The 16,497-nt window shown below is 37.7% G+C and overlaps 1 protein-coding gene across 2 annotated transcripts in view; it reads right to left on the bottom strand.

Annotated features, from left to right (window-relative positions):
- Nucleotides 1-16,497, bottom strand: part of CDC42SE2 (CDC42 small effector 2) — an 83,482-nt gene that overhangs the window by 31,280 nt on the left and 35,705 nt on the right. For both annotated transcript variants that reach the window (XM_083884356.1, XM_083884357.1), the window contains exon 4: nt 1,757-2,080. In XM_083884356.1, coding sequence (XP_083740482.1) covers nt 1,757-1,810 — 54 coding nt within the window. In that variant the 5' untranslated portion in view covers nt 1,811-2,080. The remainder of the gene's footprint in view (nt 1-1,756; nt 2,081-16,497) is intronic.

The following is a 16,497-nucleotide window of genomic DNA, read 5'->3' on the forward strand; positions in this document are numbered from 1 at the left end:
CAGCAAAATCAGATGAGTAGAGAAAAGGGAGAGATTGCAGGGAAAGGACAACTAAGTGCCTTTCATCAAGTGTGCCAAGAAGGGCATGCATCTCTTTTTCCTGAGACATATCCTGAAGAATTTTGGCATATTGTAGCAAGCAAGTCTCCTACAACATTTGAAAGACACATTTCAGAAACCAGGTTAGTGCTCAACTCCATGTTACTAGTATCCTAAGGATGGTTTTAACTATCAATCCAATGCATACCACCCTATCAGAAGAAACATAGTGGGTTGCTTCCCTTTCCTCCACTTTCCATGTACAATTTCCACCTGCCTCATGAGCCCACAGACTGCTGTATTAACACATGTGGATTTCCTGGGCAGTAGCTTAAACAGGTTATAGAACTTGAGTCAAGATTTTGTAAGGACTGAGCCTTGAGATTCTCAAGAACAAACAGAATATGCCATTTTTCTATCTGAAATATTTTCAACTGTCACATCTTATTCAAATATATGTTCAAAACCTGAGACAAATAACTTTGGCTCTATATAGGTAGAGCTAGCATTTTAAAGGATTACATGGTATGGAAGAGAGAGGACCACAGCTTCCCATGCTGGTATCTCAGAGTTCATCTCCCACAGCTCTGCTTGACTAAGATTGAGATAAAGCTGCACTCATTAGTTCAAAATGTAAATGGTCACACTTTAATATTTGCATGCCAACAGTCTGGCATTCAGGCTTTGTACAACAACAGTGCCTAATGTGAGGCACTTTTTTCCAATTCTTTGGTTTCCCTAAAGCCAAATATTAGCAGCTGAGGATATTAATGTGAGGTTTCTTTATTCACTCTGAGTTTCTCTTGGTTACAGTAATACTACCAGTAGTAACCGGTTTGTTTTTTTCTAACATATTTGTAAAACTACTGTATGACCACTGTCATTTCCACATATTAATTTGATCTGGATGTCACACCATACAATGAATGATCTTTTTCACAATTCTAACCATATTCCTGGTTAATTTCATGTTCATGCAGGCAGAATTTCTTCCAACAGCACCAGACTCAGAAACATACTCTAAAGGTACTTAAAAATATATGAACACAAAGAATTTTTCTGTATTTTCTGTTTTCCTAACACATGCTTTGAAATTTTCTTTTATCTAACCGTTCACTATGTACTTTTTCACACAACAGCCATTTTAAATTCTATTAAGAAAAAGGTATTTATAATATGAGTGCACTCCTTCACTCTTCTAAGAGTGAACAGTTAAAGAGGAAACTCTTTTTTAATTAAGGTGGTGGAGGAATGGATTTCACCTTGGACTTTTTACGTAATTATTTTCTTCTACCGTCATTGTCTAGCCATACCCAAAGGCAGGCCTTAAGTCATTTAGAAGTGAGGACATATACACATCTCCACTAAAAAATTATTTACTCTAGAATGACAGTCTACATCCTCATCACCCTTTCCCCATCCCCTCCTTTTCAATTCCAACAAATATAGGCTCTTTCCAAATACTTTGGATAGATTTGATCTCAAGGACAGGAAAGAAACAGCAGTTTAGAACAGACTTTTTTTGATCCCCACCAAGGCAGGACATAAGTAAATTGCTTAATTCTTTCCAAGCTTGGTCACACAGCCCTAATTAAAAAAACAAACAAACAACCAAACAAACAAAACCCCACACAACCAAAAACCCCATAAAAACCCAAAAATTATGAAAAAAATAGTTAATTATCTAAAACAAAGCAGTGCCAATATTCATACTTACAGGCTGAGGCTGTTCTGCAATACAGCAGTTGAAACACAACCAGAACTCACTCATTGTTTACAGTCTGAAGTGGGAACACGGATGAAAAGCAGGACTCAACCTCTGTAAGTCTATCTGCAGGTATTAAGTTTTTTGAACAGGTTTGTTTTTAATGGCTCCAATGTGAAAATCTTCTTTTCTTTTGAGCTCTTCTCCAAAGACAAGTCAGTCCCAGGATGAAGAACTTGAAGGCAAAAAGATATTTTAGAGTCTTCTTCCAGAAGGTTGATCCCAGCACCAGAGAAATATTACGTACGCTTCTTTGGTCCCTAGCGTTATGTGAACCTGAAAACAGAAGTATTTAAATCAAAAAGAGAGAATATAAAGAATCTCAGGATCCAAACCAGCCACCCACACCACTGATTTCTTGGTAATAGCCTGAATCACAGACTGAAGAGACATTAGTAAACATGTGCTTTTTTTCTACATTGACTACCGAAAATGGCATATACCATAAATCCACATAAGATTTATATTACAGCTTTGGTTAGACAAACTGGTATCAAGAACAGGTGTCCAATCTTTTGGCAGACATCTCAGGTTTTTTTTCACTTTCAAATGTCATTGACAAAAAATGGTAATTGCTCATACCTCCCTTTATGCTTCTCAAGGAATCACGCCTGTTGATACATCGTATTTCTCAATGGGAGAGCTACCCAGTCCATTCACAGTGTGAGATTTAAATGGTATTTAACCTCAACCCTGTAACACAATTGTCAATCTAAGTTATGCTCTCCTAAATGTTGAGGAAACAAATATATTTCTGTACATGGAAAATCTGCAAAATGGCTGGACCTGGTCAACATAATGCATTTTCCTTCCACCTTCTACCCTGTGCTTCATTTACAGTTGACTTAAAAATAGGGTATTAGTTGTAGACCTTGAAACTGTTTCCTTAAACCTTTAAAACTCCTCAAGTGGAACAAATGAGGCTCTAGATTCCAACCATTCCTTTGCTCAAATAATGTTTGTTGGTAAACCTCCATTCCGGTTTCTTTCAGTAGGAGTGCAATAAAAATTCCTGTGAGACTTCACGTATCTTGCATATCATAAACTTTACTTGCAGAGAAAGCGAGATAATGAGTATTCAGAAGTTTTTACAGGCATACTCCTTAATAATGCTTTATATGACTGCATCTTCACTCACACAGGTGTTTGCACAACTATTACTTCTATGCAATTCCTCACAGAATGAAGTGGCTTGGAGGCTTCATGCAATCCATGAAACTACACATATATATGTACACACGTTCTCTGGCAGAGCAGCTCCACTTTGCTACCACCTTCATTAGTTCTCTAGCCAAGCACACGAGCAAGGACATCCCTCATCTACTTGATATGTGCCAAGCCACTACACTGTGTGGCCATGACTAGGCAGGTACTTTCCAGGACTGCTGTCTACAACGCACACGAAAAGCATACAGCAGAAGCTTTCCCATACTATACTAAAAGCCTTTGGGAAGCTTTCACACTTCTTAGCTTTTAAGACACTAACTGAAGCTCTCAGAGAAATAAAGGCATGCTGCAGTAATGACATCTAAATAGCAAAACCCCAGCCAAAGTACTTGCACCTCCTAGCTTTGAAAAATCAACTGATAGCGTCAAAATTAGTTTCATTTCCCTGTTTCTGGCATTCCTTGCTTAAAGATCAGGATAGGAAGAGGGGGGGAATATGATTTGCTAGGTAATCCTATTGCTAACACCATATAAAACAAAGCAATTTTATTTAACAGAATACCTTGAGGGCAAGAAAACTAAACAAGCAAACAATCCCCACTCTGAAAAAAATACTTCCTCAAAATACAAACTTTTGCTTGTCAGGCACTTTAAAAAAGGGTCTTAGGACAGTGCTAACATGACATATTTCCACTACTTTAAAGACATTTTTCTTGCTTTAAAGATCACCATCTAAATCCCACAAATTAAGCAAGAAACTGCAATAAAACTCAGGACTCAAAAACCAGTAATTTGAAATCCAAGAATGAAAATAGAAGTCTCTAAAGAAGTTCTCACTCCATAATTAGGTGGCTTCACATGCCTTTTCTCAATTATTCTGGTGACTGAAATTTCATTAACTTTAAATATCAAGAGCAACAAAGAAAACCTTGACAGAAAAATACTCTGCTGTTCTCTGCAGGCTCAGAATGCTACACAATTATTTTCTAAATTTAATTCAGTATGTTACAAAATCAGAAGTAAAACACTCCTGTTAAGCACGTTAACATTTGACAATTCTAGTCCAGTGTCTATACAGCTTATGCCTCCTTAAGACCTGGCTGATTTACTTCTAAGATAAGCATAAAGTTATTCTGAAACATAGCAATGCATCCTCAATGTCAGCTGTTCAGATTATGAGAAACTGAGAAATCAAATACTCAAAGTCAGCATTTTGAAGTTTGATATATTGTAAGCTGCTAGAGCAAGAAATGAGTATCATGCAGTGGGCTTTTCTTGCTCTGTAATGCCCCAACATTCTCATTTGTGACTCCTAAAATTGATACTTGTTGTTTTCTTACATTCTCTTTTTGACAAAGTCCAGAACTGACATATCAAATTCGTCTTCTCTCGGAGGGTTAACTTTGATCTGCCTGTTACACCCAAATATGGAAGACATACACTGAAGGGCAGGGAGATTGCTAGTTGATCTGTCTCTGTGTTTGTTCACTGGTAGCTGGCACACTCCTCCAGCTCACTGCACGCAGAAGCCCTGGGATCAAACCTGAAGGGTTTGTGTGGGCACCTGTGAGCCTGGAAAGCTCTTCCTGTTTATAGAATACATAAGGGTGCAGAAGTCTTGCTCTACACAGCCAATCCCTGTGCAGGACTTCTGACCTCCAGAACTCTCTGCCTAAGATCTAAAGCTTTTGAATGACAAAGTCAAGCTAAAGATTGTAAATAATGATCTCTGATCACGTGTTTATTCTTAAAAAGATATTTTTTAGTTCTACAGCCTGTGAAGTGTTACATTTGCCTTCAGTTTGGTAGTTCTGCCATCACTAGCACTTTCTCAATCTGTTGACTTTTAATTAAAACACACAAGTGGCATATCAGCATGTCTGGAGAAAACTGACATTAACTGCCACCTCTTAAAAGGGAAACAAATGCTTAGTAGTACTTGTTAGAGCTCTGGAATTTCATATGCCTTCCCAGTGTGCTAAACAAATGATTTTTACAGGAATCAAGTTAATACAAATATCAGATATAAATATATTGCACCAACATGGAAAGAAAAAGCAATTAAGCTGAAAGCACAAAGGTGCATTGGTGCTGTGATGATAATGTCAACACACTAGAACTTCTCTTACACTGTCAATTGCCTGTTTAAAGAACAAGTTGAAACAGGAAAATTCTGCTGCTCTTTTCCAAAAAATTGGTTATAAAGAAAGAAGGAAAGCAAATATCATAGTAGCCTACAACTTCTAGTCAGGTATTTATTTAATATCAGCACACTAGCAATCTCATGGGACACTGTTCTTGCAAAGCATGAACTGCACCCCAAGCCTAGCTGCAACTAACGAGGCCTCAAAATATATGCAATATTTCACATCTAGTTCTCTGCTTTTTCATAGGATTAAGATTTGAATCACACATAGAATAGTCTGGGTTGAAATGGACTTTAGAGATCAGCTTGCTTCAGCCTCCCTTCCACAAGAACACCTTCCACCAACCCAGGTTTCTCAGGGCCCCATCCAACCTGGCCTTGAACACTGTCAGGGATGGGGCATTCACAACTTGTCTAGGCAACCTCACATGGCCTCATTTGCAGCATTGCTGCGTTTGTCTGCGCAGACCTGCCAGATAAAGAGCACAACAGAGGCTGAAGAACACACCTCACAGTAACAGCTCTGCCACCCTTTGGTTTTGCTCTTTGCCCTGTTTATGGTGCTCCAAGTGGCAGCATACCATAGAGTTCACATTGAGAAGACAAGACAATTACTCTGCCTGAACTAGAAACTTATCAGAGTGATGAGTGGTGAAACATTGATTTGCTTTTCCCATGTAAACTTTCTGAACTCTGAAAGCAATTTGTTTTAGAGTGGATGATTCACATTACAAAAATGCACAGGATTATCATGCTAAACAACTTCGTTACATTTTAAGGCTCTTATACCTTAGTTACAATATCAATTTCATAACATTTATAGAAATTCTAAGTATGAAGAAATTAAGATTTAAAAAATAATACATTGTTTAAAATTTAAAGTGAAACACCAATAAAGTAATTTTTGTTACTCTAAGATTTATTCCACAGTGGCTGATCTAATGCAAAAACCAAAACTACTGCTTACTGTTAAATACCAGCCACAAAAGCAGTAAATACAATCACTGCATTAATGAATAGTGGGCAAAGCACATTTTGTTACAGTATCATCCATTTTTCTAACTAAAGCAGTATTAGCTTTTCTGTGAGGTATATACAGAGTAGGAAGGGAGGAAAGGTAAACTAAGACAGTTTTCCCTCTGAGCTTTTCACATTTATTGATATAGAGCAGGTTAGACAGCATTTACCTTATCTGATCCAAACAGGAATATGCACTATGCTGTGGAGAGTCAGTTAGAATAAAACTGCTTATTAATTATACAGCTTGAGAACAGCCTGCTCTTTTTAAAAAGGCATCTATGTAGTTCCTTTAAAGGGTGAACTTTCTATATCCTTTGACTGCATACCGTTCACTGTGGCTTTAAACACAGGAAATATGGTAACAACGCTTTTTGACAATCACTTGAAGCAAATAAAACCACAGGAAGAGAAAAAAAAATTACAGGTGTTAGCATCTGAATTTGCTCCAAAGCTCAGACTACAATTTAAGGAGAATGGAGAAAAAAGGGCAAGAAAAAAAGGAAAACAACAAAACATGAACAAAAATCATGGCATGCCATGGTATGTCACAACAAAACATGATGTACCATAATAAGCACATGCAGGCACAAAGTCATGACCAAGCCCACTACTAGTATTTTAGTCTCAAGTACTTCCTAAAAAAATACTTTACAGTTATACTTACTATGGGAGATTCATCCCATGAAATACATGGGTATTTTGGGTTTTTTGCCTTAAAGGCTTTGAGAAGCTATCATTTCTTTCAATCCTGCAAGCTGGAAGTAGAAAATTATCTACTGAGTGTAGATCTACTGTGTATCTTTCCGAGTGTATTTTTAAGACTCCTTTCACGTTTTGCATTTTAAATTTCTACTGTAGCCATACTATTTCCTCTTGATGATGACTAAATAAAGTCATGTGGCAACCAGAAATGAGGGGAGGAGGGGACTAAGGTGTGTCCAAACCAAGAGAGAGAGGTTGGCATTGTGCACACTTATATACACTTACAGCTGTAGGAACTGGAAGACCCGCTCTAGCTCTCAAAGGAAGTGAGAGGTGTTAATTCATTTGCCAGCCTCAGTTTTTGAAATTAAACAATCTACAAGAAGCAAGACATTTTAAACAAAGACAAATTCCATTCATGAATTTTGTATCAAAACTTTACCTCATCAGGGCACTGAACTTACAGAAGCACTGTTTCTCTGTTCCCCACTATAAGAATAGACATTTCTGGACACTTTGACACTGATTTTAATGCAGCAATTATGCTTTGCAGTTTCAAATCCTGAGAAACTTGAGGTGCAAGTAACTCTTGCCACACAAAAGACACTCACCATCAACATAGCCTGATTAAGGCTGAAATCCTCTTTTCATTTCCTCATAATCTTCCCTATTGATTCTGCCTTAGTGCCTCCCAAGTGCCTTAGGGTTTAGTTTCAAGACATTTAAAAATCTTCTTCAAAGTCTGAGTTGGACTTTCCTGTATATTTTTAAACCCTGAATGCATATGTCCTGACTCGATAAAAAGGTTATTTTATTCATGTCTTTGTGATGCAGTTTTGCACATAAATACTAAAGTGGTAGGACTATAGGGCTTTATTTTGAGATTATTGGTTCATTTGGAATCAGTTCTTACTTTCTGCCCCTATTAATACTGAAACGGTTTTCATTAGTATATTTCCTTAAACAACTTAGAAATAGGTAATACTTCAAATCAAACTAAACAAAACTAATAGCCATAAACAATTACTACTATAAGAGAAATTTGCTTCTGAGTTAAAGGTTTGAAAGACTGATGAAAACAAGAGAATAGGATGAAGGTACTATTTACAACTTACTTAAAGGAGACAGATGAGGTAATTATTTAAAATTGTTGTCGTTGCTAATAGTACAGAGTCTAGCTTTAGGAACAACCACATCTTTCACTTGGAACACCTCCAGTTTTTGTGCTTTCAATCTGGAGGAAGCCATCACAAGCTCCCCTGCAATAAATGTACTCGCCTGGAATAATACATGGGAGGGCAGCAAAAGATACATGAAGGAAACCACAGCAAATTTCTAAGGAGAAATACTAGGTTTTCCTTATCAGGTTGCTGATGGCATGAGAGAGAGCTGAAAAAAAGGGGACAGCAGGAAAGCACACAATTCGATCAAGGACAGCACAGCACTCCAAGTGCAACAGTAAACATGTGCAAGTGCCACCTGTGACCTTAAAGCAGAAAGCCTTTAAACATTTTTACTTTTTATTTTATTTTACACTCCCATTGGCAACTGCCCGAGTTTTATTTTGTAGCTGTTCAGTTACACATATTTAATTCACCCGAGAGATCCAGCCCTTAAAAGGTCCTTACTATTTTATGCACAGAACCAACAATTGAGGCAGTACCACCTAGTCACATTAAAATTCTTCACGTCCAGTTCCATATCAAAGCTTCCTCTTGTCTTTAATTAATAACTACCTTTGATATATATGGGTTCAATGCATCTTTCTGAAACAGCCAATTCATAGCTCATATTATTCCCCAAACTTACATGCCCACAGCAGCCTACTTCTCTTGAAACCACAGCACTGAATATCTAATAGTTCTGCACTATGAAAATACAGAAAGACTAATAGAAAATTAATAATCCAAAATTTTTTGCTAAATAATAGGAAGGCAAACCAAAGACTTAATAAATATGTTCCATCCTACCTAAGACATAGTCTAGGCATATTTTGCCCTACTTCCAAAAACAGGCAGCTAAGAACAAGTGAGAAACCTTTGAGAATTCACTCCTGTGGTTTAGAAAATCTGATTTCATACTGACTTTCTATTTGCATCAAAAAAAAATGCTGTTAGACAAAGTTTTAATTGATCAATAACATTTTCTTCTTAAGCAGCAAGTCCTATAGTTGGAAAAAAAAAGCTTTTCTCAGCTGGAAAAAATGCTTTTCTCTTTGTTACTTCTGATAGGTAATACCACTCAGGGAGGAAAAAAAAAATAAACAGTAAAGTAATGGTTCAAGGCAAACCATCAAAAATGTATCATTTCTGTAAAGAATGGAAAAAAAGAAACATCCAACCTTCCTGAAGAAAGCCTAGTTACTACTTCTACAGTAATGATGGGGAATCCTTAAGATTGGCATCCAGGGAGACCATAATTTTAAAAATTATGCAGCATTAGAGACAATGGAACAGTCTATGTTCATGACATACTACATAGCAGACCATGCAAGACACCGAAGGGACCCTCATCTGCTTTTAATATGACAATAGTTAAAAAGCATTACTTACAGCATTTATAATGGTATTTTTTCCACAGGAAGCAAGCACAAAGGAATTTCCAAGGAAAGTTTGGGACAAGGAGTAAGAGCGAACAAGAGAAGGAAAGGGTCATTCAAAGTGGAAGGGTTCACAGAAGCAAACGCTTAACAGTACAGTAAGTGTTTCATGTAAAAAAAAAAAAAATGTCACTATGGGACACCACTATCGCAGATTTTAACCAGCTATTGTAAAACAGCACTGCAACTCAAGTCTGATGTTGTACCTGACTTCAGTAAATTATTGCTGCCACTTCTGTGGTCCCAAATGCCCGGTGCACAGTGCCAATCTACACACTGAGACAAGGGATCTCTATTTTTTTTATTCTAGTTTGTGCAAAGTATAAGCTAGGCGGCAACCCACAAAAAGCTGACTCCCCCATCATCAAAACTTTACACCATTTATACATTTTAGCACACAAACAAATCACAGCTCACTGACTACAAGTTTCACAGTTCTCTTTAATTAGCATTATGCCTTCTACTGATTAAATGATTCTCATGCTAAGTACTTCACATGCTCACACCTTCTCCTGAGTTGGTAGGTTTCTTTAGTTGGTGGGCTGTGAGCCAGTGGTCCTTATCTCCCTCTGCTAGAATTAGTTTTTACCCAGTTGGAGCTGGTCTCAGCACAGTTGCTGTATTTGCTTTATTAGTTTCTTCCTTATCATAGGAGCTGTGCCTAAAGTCCTTGTGGCACATAAATTCTGCTTTGTTTTTCTTCACTATCAACAACACGTTCTTCTTCCCAAGCTTTGTCAACCTCCCCCTGGGTCTGAGATCACAGAAGAAGGTCAAAGCCTAAATCTTAGCAAGGCAATTCTACCTACAAGTAATTTATCTAACACCTGGACATCACTTCTCAACCTCCCATTCAAGTAAAAAACAACTACGAGACCAAATGCAGTAAGCAAAAGCAGCCTCATACTTTGTGGGACTGGCTAAGACAATTTCACTCTGTTACCCTATGGAACTGCCCAAGATTCACACGTGGCCATCTGAAAAGCCAGATGAATCACCTCTCTTCAAGTCCTCCTTGGCATGTGACAGTGCATGCTTAAATGGGAAGAGTGCATCAGCAGGATGTCTCTGCTCTAACTTTCAGTTTCACAGTCTGCAAACAGCGAAACAGAAGCAGGTCTTTGTTCAAAGTGCAACAGAACTGTGTATTTTTAATCTGCTGTAATTTAAGGTCTCACCAGTTATTAATATTTGTTCTGTAGCCCTTTTATAACTTCTCTATTATTAGTTCATTTAGATGACTTTAACTCTGTGTATACATCCACATGTAGGCATACAGGAGATGGCTTAAAGAAACTTAAAAGTTAAGACAAATCCCATTTTCATAGATACTTTGGGTCACTCTAGAGTAGAAGTGCAATTCAGGACTTCTGGAGTAGGTACTAAGAAGTTGTAGGCAGAGGCCTGTGAGTTCATGCAGTCAATTTTTTTCAAGTGTACCAATTCCCAAGAAGCAGTTTCTTGTTACTGCCCAATGTATTGTACTTTCAGAACTCACTTAAATGACCATTCTGCATCTTAATAGAGGTGACATCTCTTGGTTTCAACTTCTACCACCGTTACTGTTTGCTCATTTGTAGAGCACTCACACAAGAACCACACATACACAAGTCTAAATTAGGTATTGACTGGTCTGAAGTGGTATCAATTTTTCCCAACTAGGCACTTGAGAACAGTGTATTAAACACTCAGTTTATTTTATGTGCAGTCCATCTTCAGACAGAAAATGGTGCAGAAATACGACCCAAATTTGGCAGTAAAAGACGGATGTAATTGTGGCATATGGCAGAGCCAGAAAGCAAAGAAATTTTGAACTTGTGAGTGGTGGCAAGTGCTAACTGGGCCTGTTTAGATTTTGCTCTAAAGATAAGCATGGGGAGCAGCAGCAGTAGACTCACAAAGCAAGTCTCATAATGAATGCTCTAGTCAGAAACCTGCATTCATGTAAAAATCCTTACCATAGAAGCATTATGTGTGGTTTCAGACCAGATCATGTGGAAAAGAAGAAAATGGGTAAAATGCTTGGCTTTTTCCTCTTCTCCATCAATAGCCAGAGATTAGCTAGCACATTAATGTGTAACACACAGCACAAAGTGATGCCTAGATAGGAGGGTCAGGTTTCATCTTTTTTCTAGCAGTTTACAGCAATAGATTTTTTTTCCCCCTGCCTCCAGACATTTCTTAAGTCACTAAAGGGAAAGGAAAATCCAGACATACCCATAGCAACAAAGAAATCCGGTCCAAGTACTGTAATTTAAGTATGCCTTAATGCATGTAAGAGTGTCCTAATTCTGTAACACTTAAAGAAGTGCAAAGAAAACGATGAACTGAAATCCAGCTCCTGAAAAGCGTGCACAAAGACTCTGTATGCTTCCACAGCACAGAAAACCCCCTTCAGCCAGTTCTACACATAAGAAACCTGCATGTGTGTGCACATGTCCATATAAAGCCACACACACAATCTATGATTAGTGACTTCAACAACCAAATTATTTCATTTCTATGGCTAAGACTCTCATGCTATATCCAGCAAGTATGAAAAATCACCAACCGGAAAGCTAACAACCTTTTACCTCTACAAACTTCAGACAGTCAGCCTGTACTAAGAAGAACAGCTACAAATTGAAAAAAGTTTCTAGAGACACCTGGTAAAAAAAATAATCATATATTAGTATTGCCATCACTATGAAATAACATTTTTCAGGTCAACAGCATATTTTGGTTTTTGCTGGAAGGACCACTCCTTTTTCAAACCAGAATGCAATTTAGAAAAGAGATAAAAATCAGAAACTCTTCAGATTTTTTATACACACAGTTACTCACACTCAGACATTACACATGCATAGAGTTATACCTCATTACTAGCAGTAACACTAATATCTATACAGGATTTTTTATCTTAGAAGAAATACTGTCATTCTCAAAATATCTTCTTTTGTGACTATCTTCAAATTTCAGCTTGATTCAGATAATACACATTAATAATGTACATTAATTAAAAGAAATTACTACTCTTTGCTTCTCCTTTTCCCAAACTGAAATTCACTGGAAATGATCCTTAATATGGAATTGAATTTGTGTATTTACTTTACTCTTTAAAATAAGTACTTGACCACAGAGAGTTCTTGCTGCTTACACTGATAAAAATGTCTACCTCCACAGAGTATGAAAATATGTAACCACAAACAAAATCTTGAAAATACTCACTGGCATTCATTTTGTGATGGATAGATAGATAGATGCTTACAACTTCAAGTCAGGAATCTAGGCCGTGTCTACCACAAGCTAGCAGAACCAGTCATTCCCTCAAGCTTTATCTTCTCCAAGCTGAACAAACCAAGTCACCTTAAGCACTCTTCAGAAGTCTTGCCCTTGAGACCTACCACCATTCTGGTCACCCTTCCTTTTCTAATAGCTTTATGCCCTTAAATTGTGGCATCCAAACCATCCCCCAGCACTCGAGGTGAGGCCGCCCCAGCTCAGAGCAGAGCAGGACAATCTCCTCCCTTGCCTGGCTGGTGATGCTGTGCTTGATGCACCCCCAGACACAGTTGGCCCTCCTGACTTACAGGGCACAGCTGACTCATGTTCATTTTCAACTTGCCATAAAACCTCTTTCCAATTCTCTTTCTGGATGGCTGCTGTTCAGACTCTTCCTCCCCAGTTTGTATATTCAAGCAGCATTACTTTGGATCAGATGCAGAATCTGGCATTTGCACATTTTACATTTCATATGGGTGGTGATAGCCCAGCTCTCTAGTTTATCCTGACTTCTCTGCAGGGCCTCTCCACCCTCAAGGGAGTCCACAGCTCCTTTTAATTTAGTATAATTGGTAAAGTTACTTCATGTAATGCAACTTACTCAATATCTGCATTCAGACCATTTTTAAACATTAAAAAGCACTGTCCCTAAGATGGAGCCCTTCCCCACAGAGCCCCATGGAGCCCCAGAAGTGACAGATAACCAGTCTGATGTCACCCTCCATTCACTGTAGCCCTTTGCGCCCAACACATGAGCCAGCTGCTCACCCATCACATGATGTGTTTATCCAGCTGTGGGCTGGACATTTTGTCCAGAAGGATAATGTGAGACAGTGTCAAAAGCTTTACAGAAATCCAAAAAGATTGCATCAACTGGCTTTGCTTGGTCAACTGGGTAAATTACACTGTAAAAGAAAATTAAGTTTGGCAAACAGATCTTTCCCCTCATGAACTCATGCTGGTTGCGACCAATGACTGTGTTGTCCTTAAGATGTTTTTCAATAATTCCCATACCAAGTACTGAAGTGAGACTGACAGGCCTGTAGTTACCAGTCTTTCTCACCTTGAAAATCGGGTTAAATCACTGCTTAGTTTGCATTCTGTTACTGCCTAATTGATTACCATTTAATTTCCATTCAATCATTGATTAATAGTCATTTGATCACCACGTAATCACTAATAAAAGCCATTTCATTAATATCATAACCATGACTTCTCATAGTTCCCCTGCTACATATGGTATTTTATACACTGGACAATATGAACAACTTTGCCAAATTAAGTTCAATTATAAGTTATTAAAATTTAAAAAAATAAAATAGGAAACCAGGTAGAGATGATGTCTAGTTTTAAGCCCAAAAGACACTATGCTATCTTTCCTACATATGCAGAAAAATAACTAAGTTCAAATAGTCAGCTTAAAATAAAAACACATGGTGCACAAACTTTCAACAGTTCAATTCAATTTCATTGAAGATATCAAAATTATTGACCTAGTTAAGAAACAAAGTGCTATACAAAAAAGGGAGTTTCAAAATGTTCCAGAAATATTTTAACAAAGCACGATTCTCAGCAGAACAGTTAGTACTGTTCTGCAATCTGAACCCAAAGAAAACTAGATGGTCTCCTCAGAAATCAGCTGCCTATCTTGCCAAGGAACACTGACTTCCGCTCCCTGTGTACCCATAAAAAGGCCATTATTGTTTAAAATGTCCATTTGGGAAATATCCGTGGGTAATATCTCAGTGGCTGGGCAAAACTCACCTGGAGCTCTACAGCCACTGTAGTAAAACCAGTGCAACCCTTGGAAGCATCCACATACACAGTGGTGTATGGTTTACCTGCTTTGACAGGTATCCAGGGAAAGGAAAACCTAGAATAAACATGTCAAGACCACAAGTAATTTTTCCTATGAGCTTTAAATTAGCTTGTTCATACCAGTAAATCTTGAACAGATTCATTTCAGCCCCCGAAACTGAAAGCTGCTGACAAAGCCATAAACAACTTGCAGTACTTTTTCACTAAATATGGAAGAAACCTTATGTATCTCCATTCTTAGCTTCTCACTATGGGGAAGTAACTAAATAATACAAAAAGAGTACTCATATCAAATAACCACAGGACAACACTATTTGAACTCCACAGTGAACTCCTAGTTATATTAACAACATCAAAATTGTACTGTCATACAGTAGACAGAAAATACAAGTAACATCCTCTTAAAAAACAGGCCTATTCATAGACAGGGTATAATCTGATAGATGTAAATTCAGTGTGCCAACAATACACTAATAAATTGCAGATTATCCCATGTCACAAACTGTCCTATCTTATCCAAGAGCCTATTAACTGAATTTGTTTAAATATGTTTAAAACATGCTTCATGAAAGAGCATAAAAAATGCTCTTTTCTGAGTTTTGGAATTTAATAGTAAAAATAAACAAACAAACAAACAAACAAACCAAATCTCAATTTCTTAAACTGTCAAAACCACTTTCCTGTGAAATAAATAGTAAAAAATATAATTTATCAGCTAAAGAACCCTCTGTTCTCTGTGACGCAAAGTATTTTTTGTAAGTTACTTTAATGAGCATGAGAGGACTGAGACATTACACCTGAACATTTCCTGTTTTGTTCTCAGAACACAGCCAGAGGAACTTTCCAGGATACATCTGGATTCAGCATGTGGTCTCTTGCCTGCCCTCAAGATAACAACTTTCTCGGTGGTGCCTATTTCACCATCAGCTCAAAAGTTCTCTGTGAAATAGAAGCATTTGGTTTGTTTAAGATCCGGGCTGTGTGACAGCAGGGGACAATAACCAGATCAACAGATACACTGCAAGATCTGGAGCAGGTTCTTGGCCAAGGATGCAGCCACTGGGTATCTACCTGGCTCCAGACTTCACCCCAGGAGGCAAGCCTGGGGTCAGGGACCTCACACAGCTTTCCAGCCTCCATGTACAGCCTCATAGATGTTATGTACCTCTGCAAGCACCCTCAGTGCAGGTAGCTGACATTTTTAAAAGCTGAAGGAAAAAACAGATGGATATGTAGATTATTCAGGTTTTTTTTTTCTCCCCACAAACAAAATCTGATTCACCTGAATTACATTTAGTCATTCATTCTGACTGCAGAAGTACTTCAGCTGTCTTTGATGTACTCATGCACCTGCTGTTTAGTTCCTTCTCTTAAAAATTATTTTTGTTTGCTGTTAAGCATATTTTGCACCAGAAACACCCTTACTATTATTCTTTTCTCAAGATGTTCCAGATTAAGCTCATGTCACACAATAAAAATTATATTCACTGGAGGCAGACCATGACATTTGCAAAACTGAGCTAGCCACTAAATACAACCTCTTTTAAAGAGGATTTAAATTACAATTTTTTTTTTCTCAATTAATCCAGGGACTGCGAAGGTAAACTGTTAATCTTATTGTTGGTAGATGTTTTCTGTACGCTAAAACTCAACTCATAACAAAGTTACCTGCTTCTCAATGAAGAGCAATTAGAAAAACTCTATATCCTGCTACCCAGTGTTCTCAAACAGATATTGTGAGTGCAGAGTCAAACACAGTGCTTGTGCTATCTAGGGTCTTAATTAGACCCCAATTCCATTGAACAAAAATTAACAAGGTGCTTATTATCAGGTTCATTCTCTTGAACTGATCAGAGAGTTCTATTCTGAACTAGTAAGTAGCTATCGCAACAACATAAGATGTTCCCAAAAAATCTTAATCACATAAAAAAGCACACAAAGAACCACATCACAATCCTCCCTGCCCCCAAATAAGGGTAT

The sequence above is a fragment of the Zosterops lateralis genome (assembly GCF_965231275.1).
Source record: "Zosterops lateralis genome assembly, chromosome: Z".
Taxonomy (NCBI): domain Eukaryota; kingdom Metazoa; phylum Chordata; class Aves; order Passeriformes; family Zosteropidae; genus Zosterops; species Zosterops lateralis.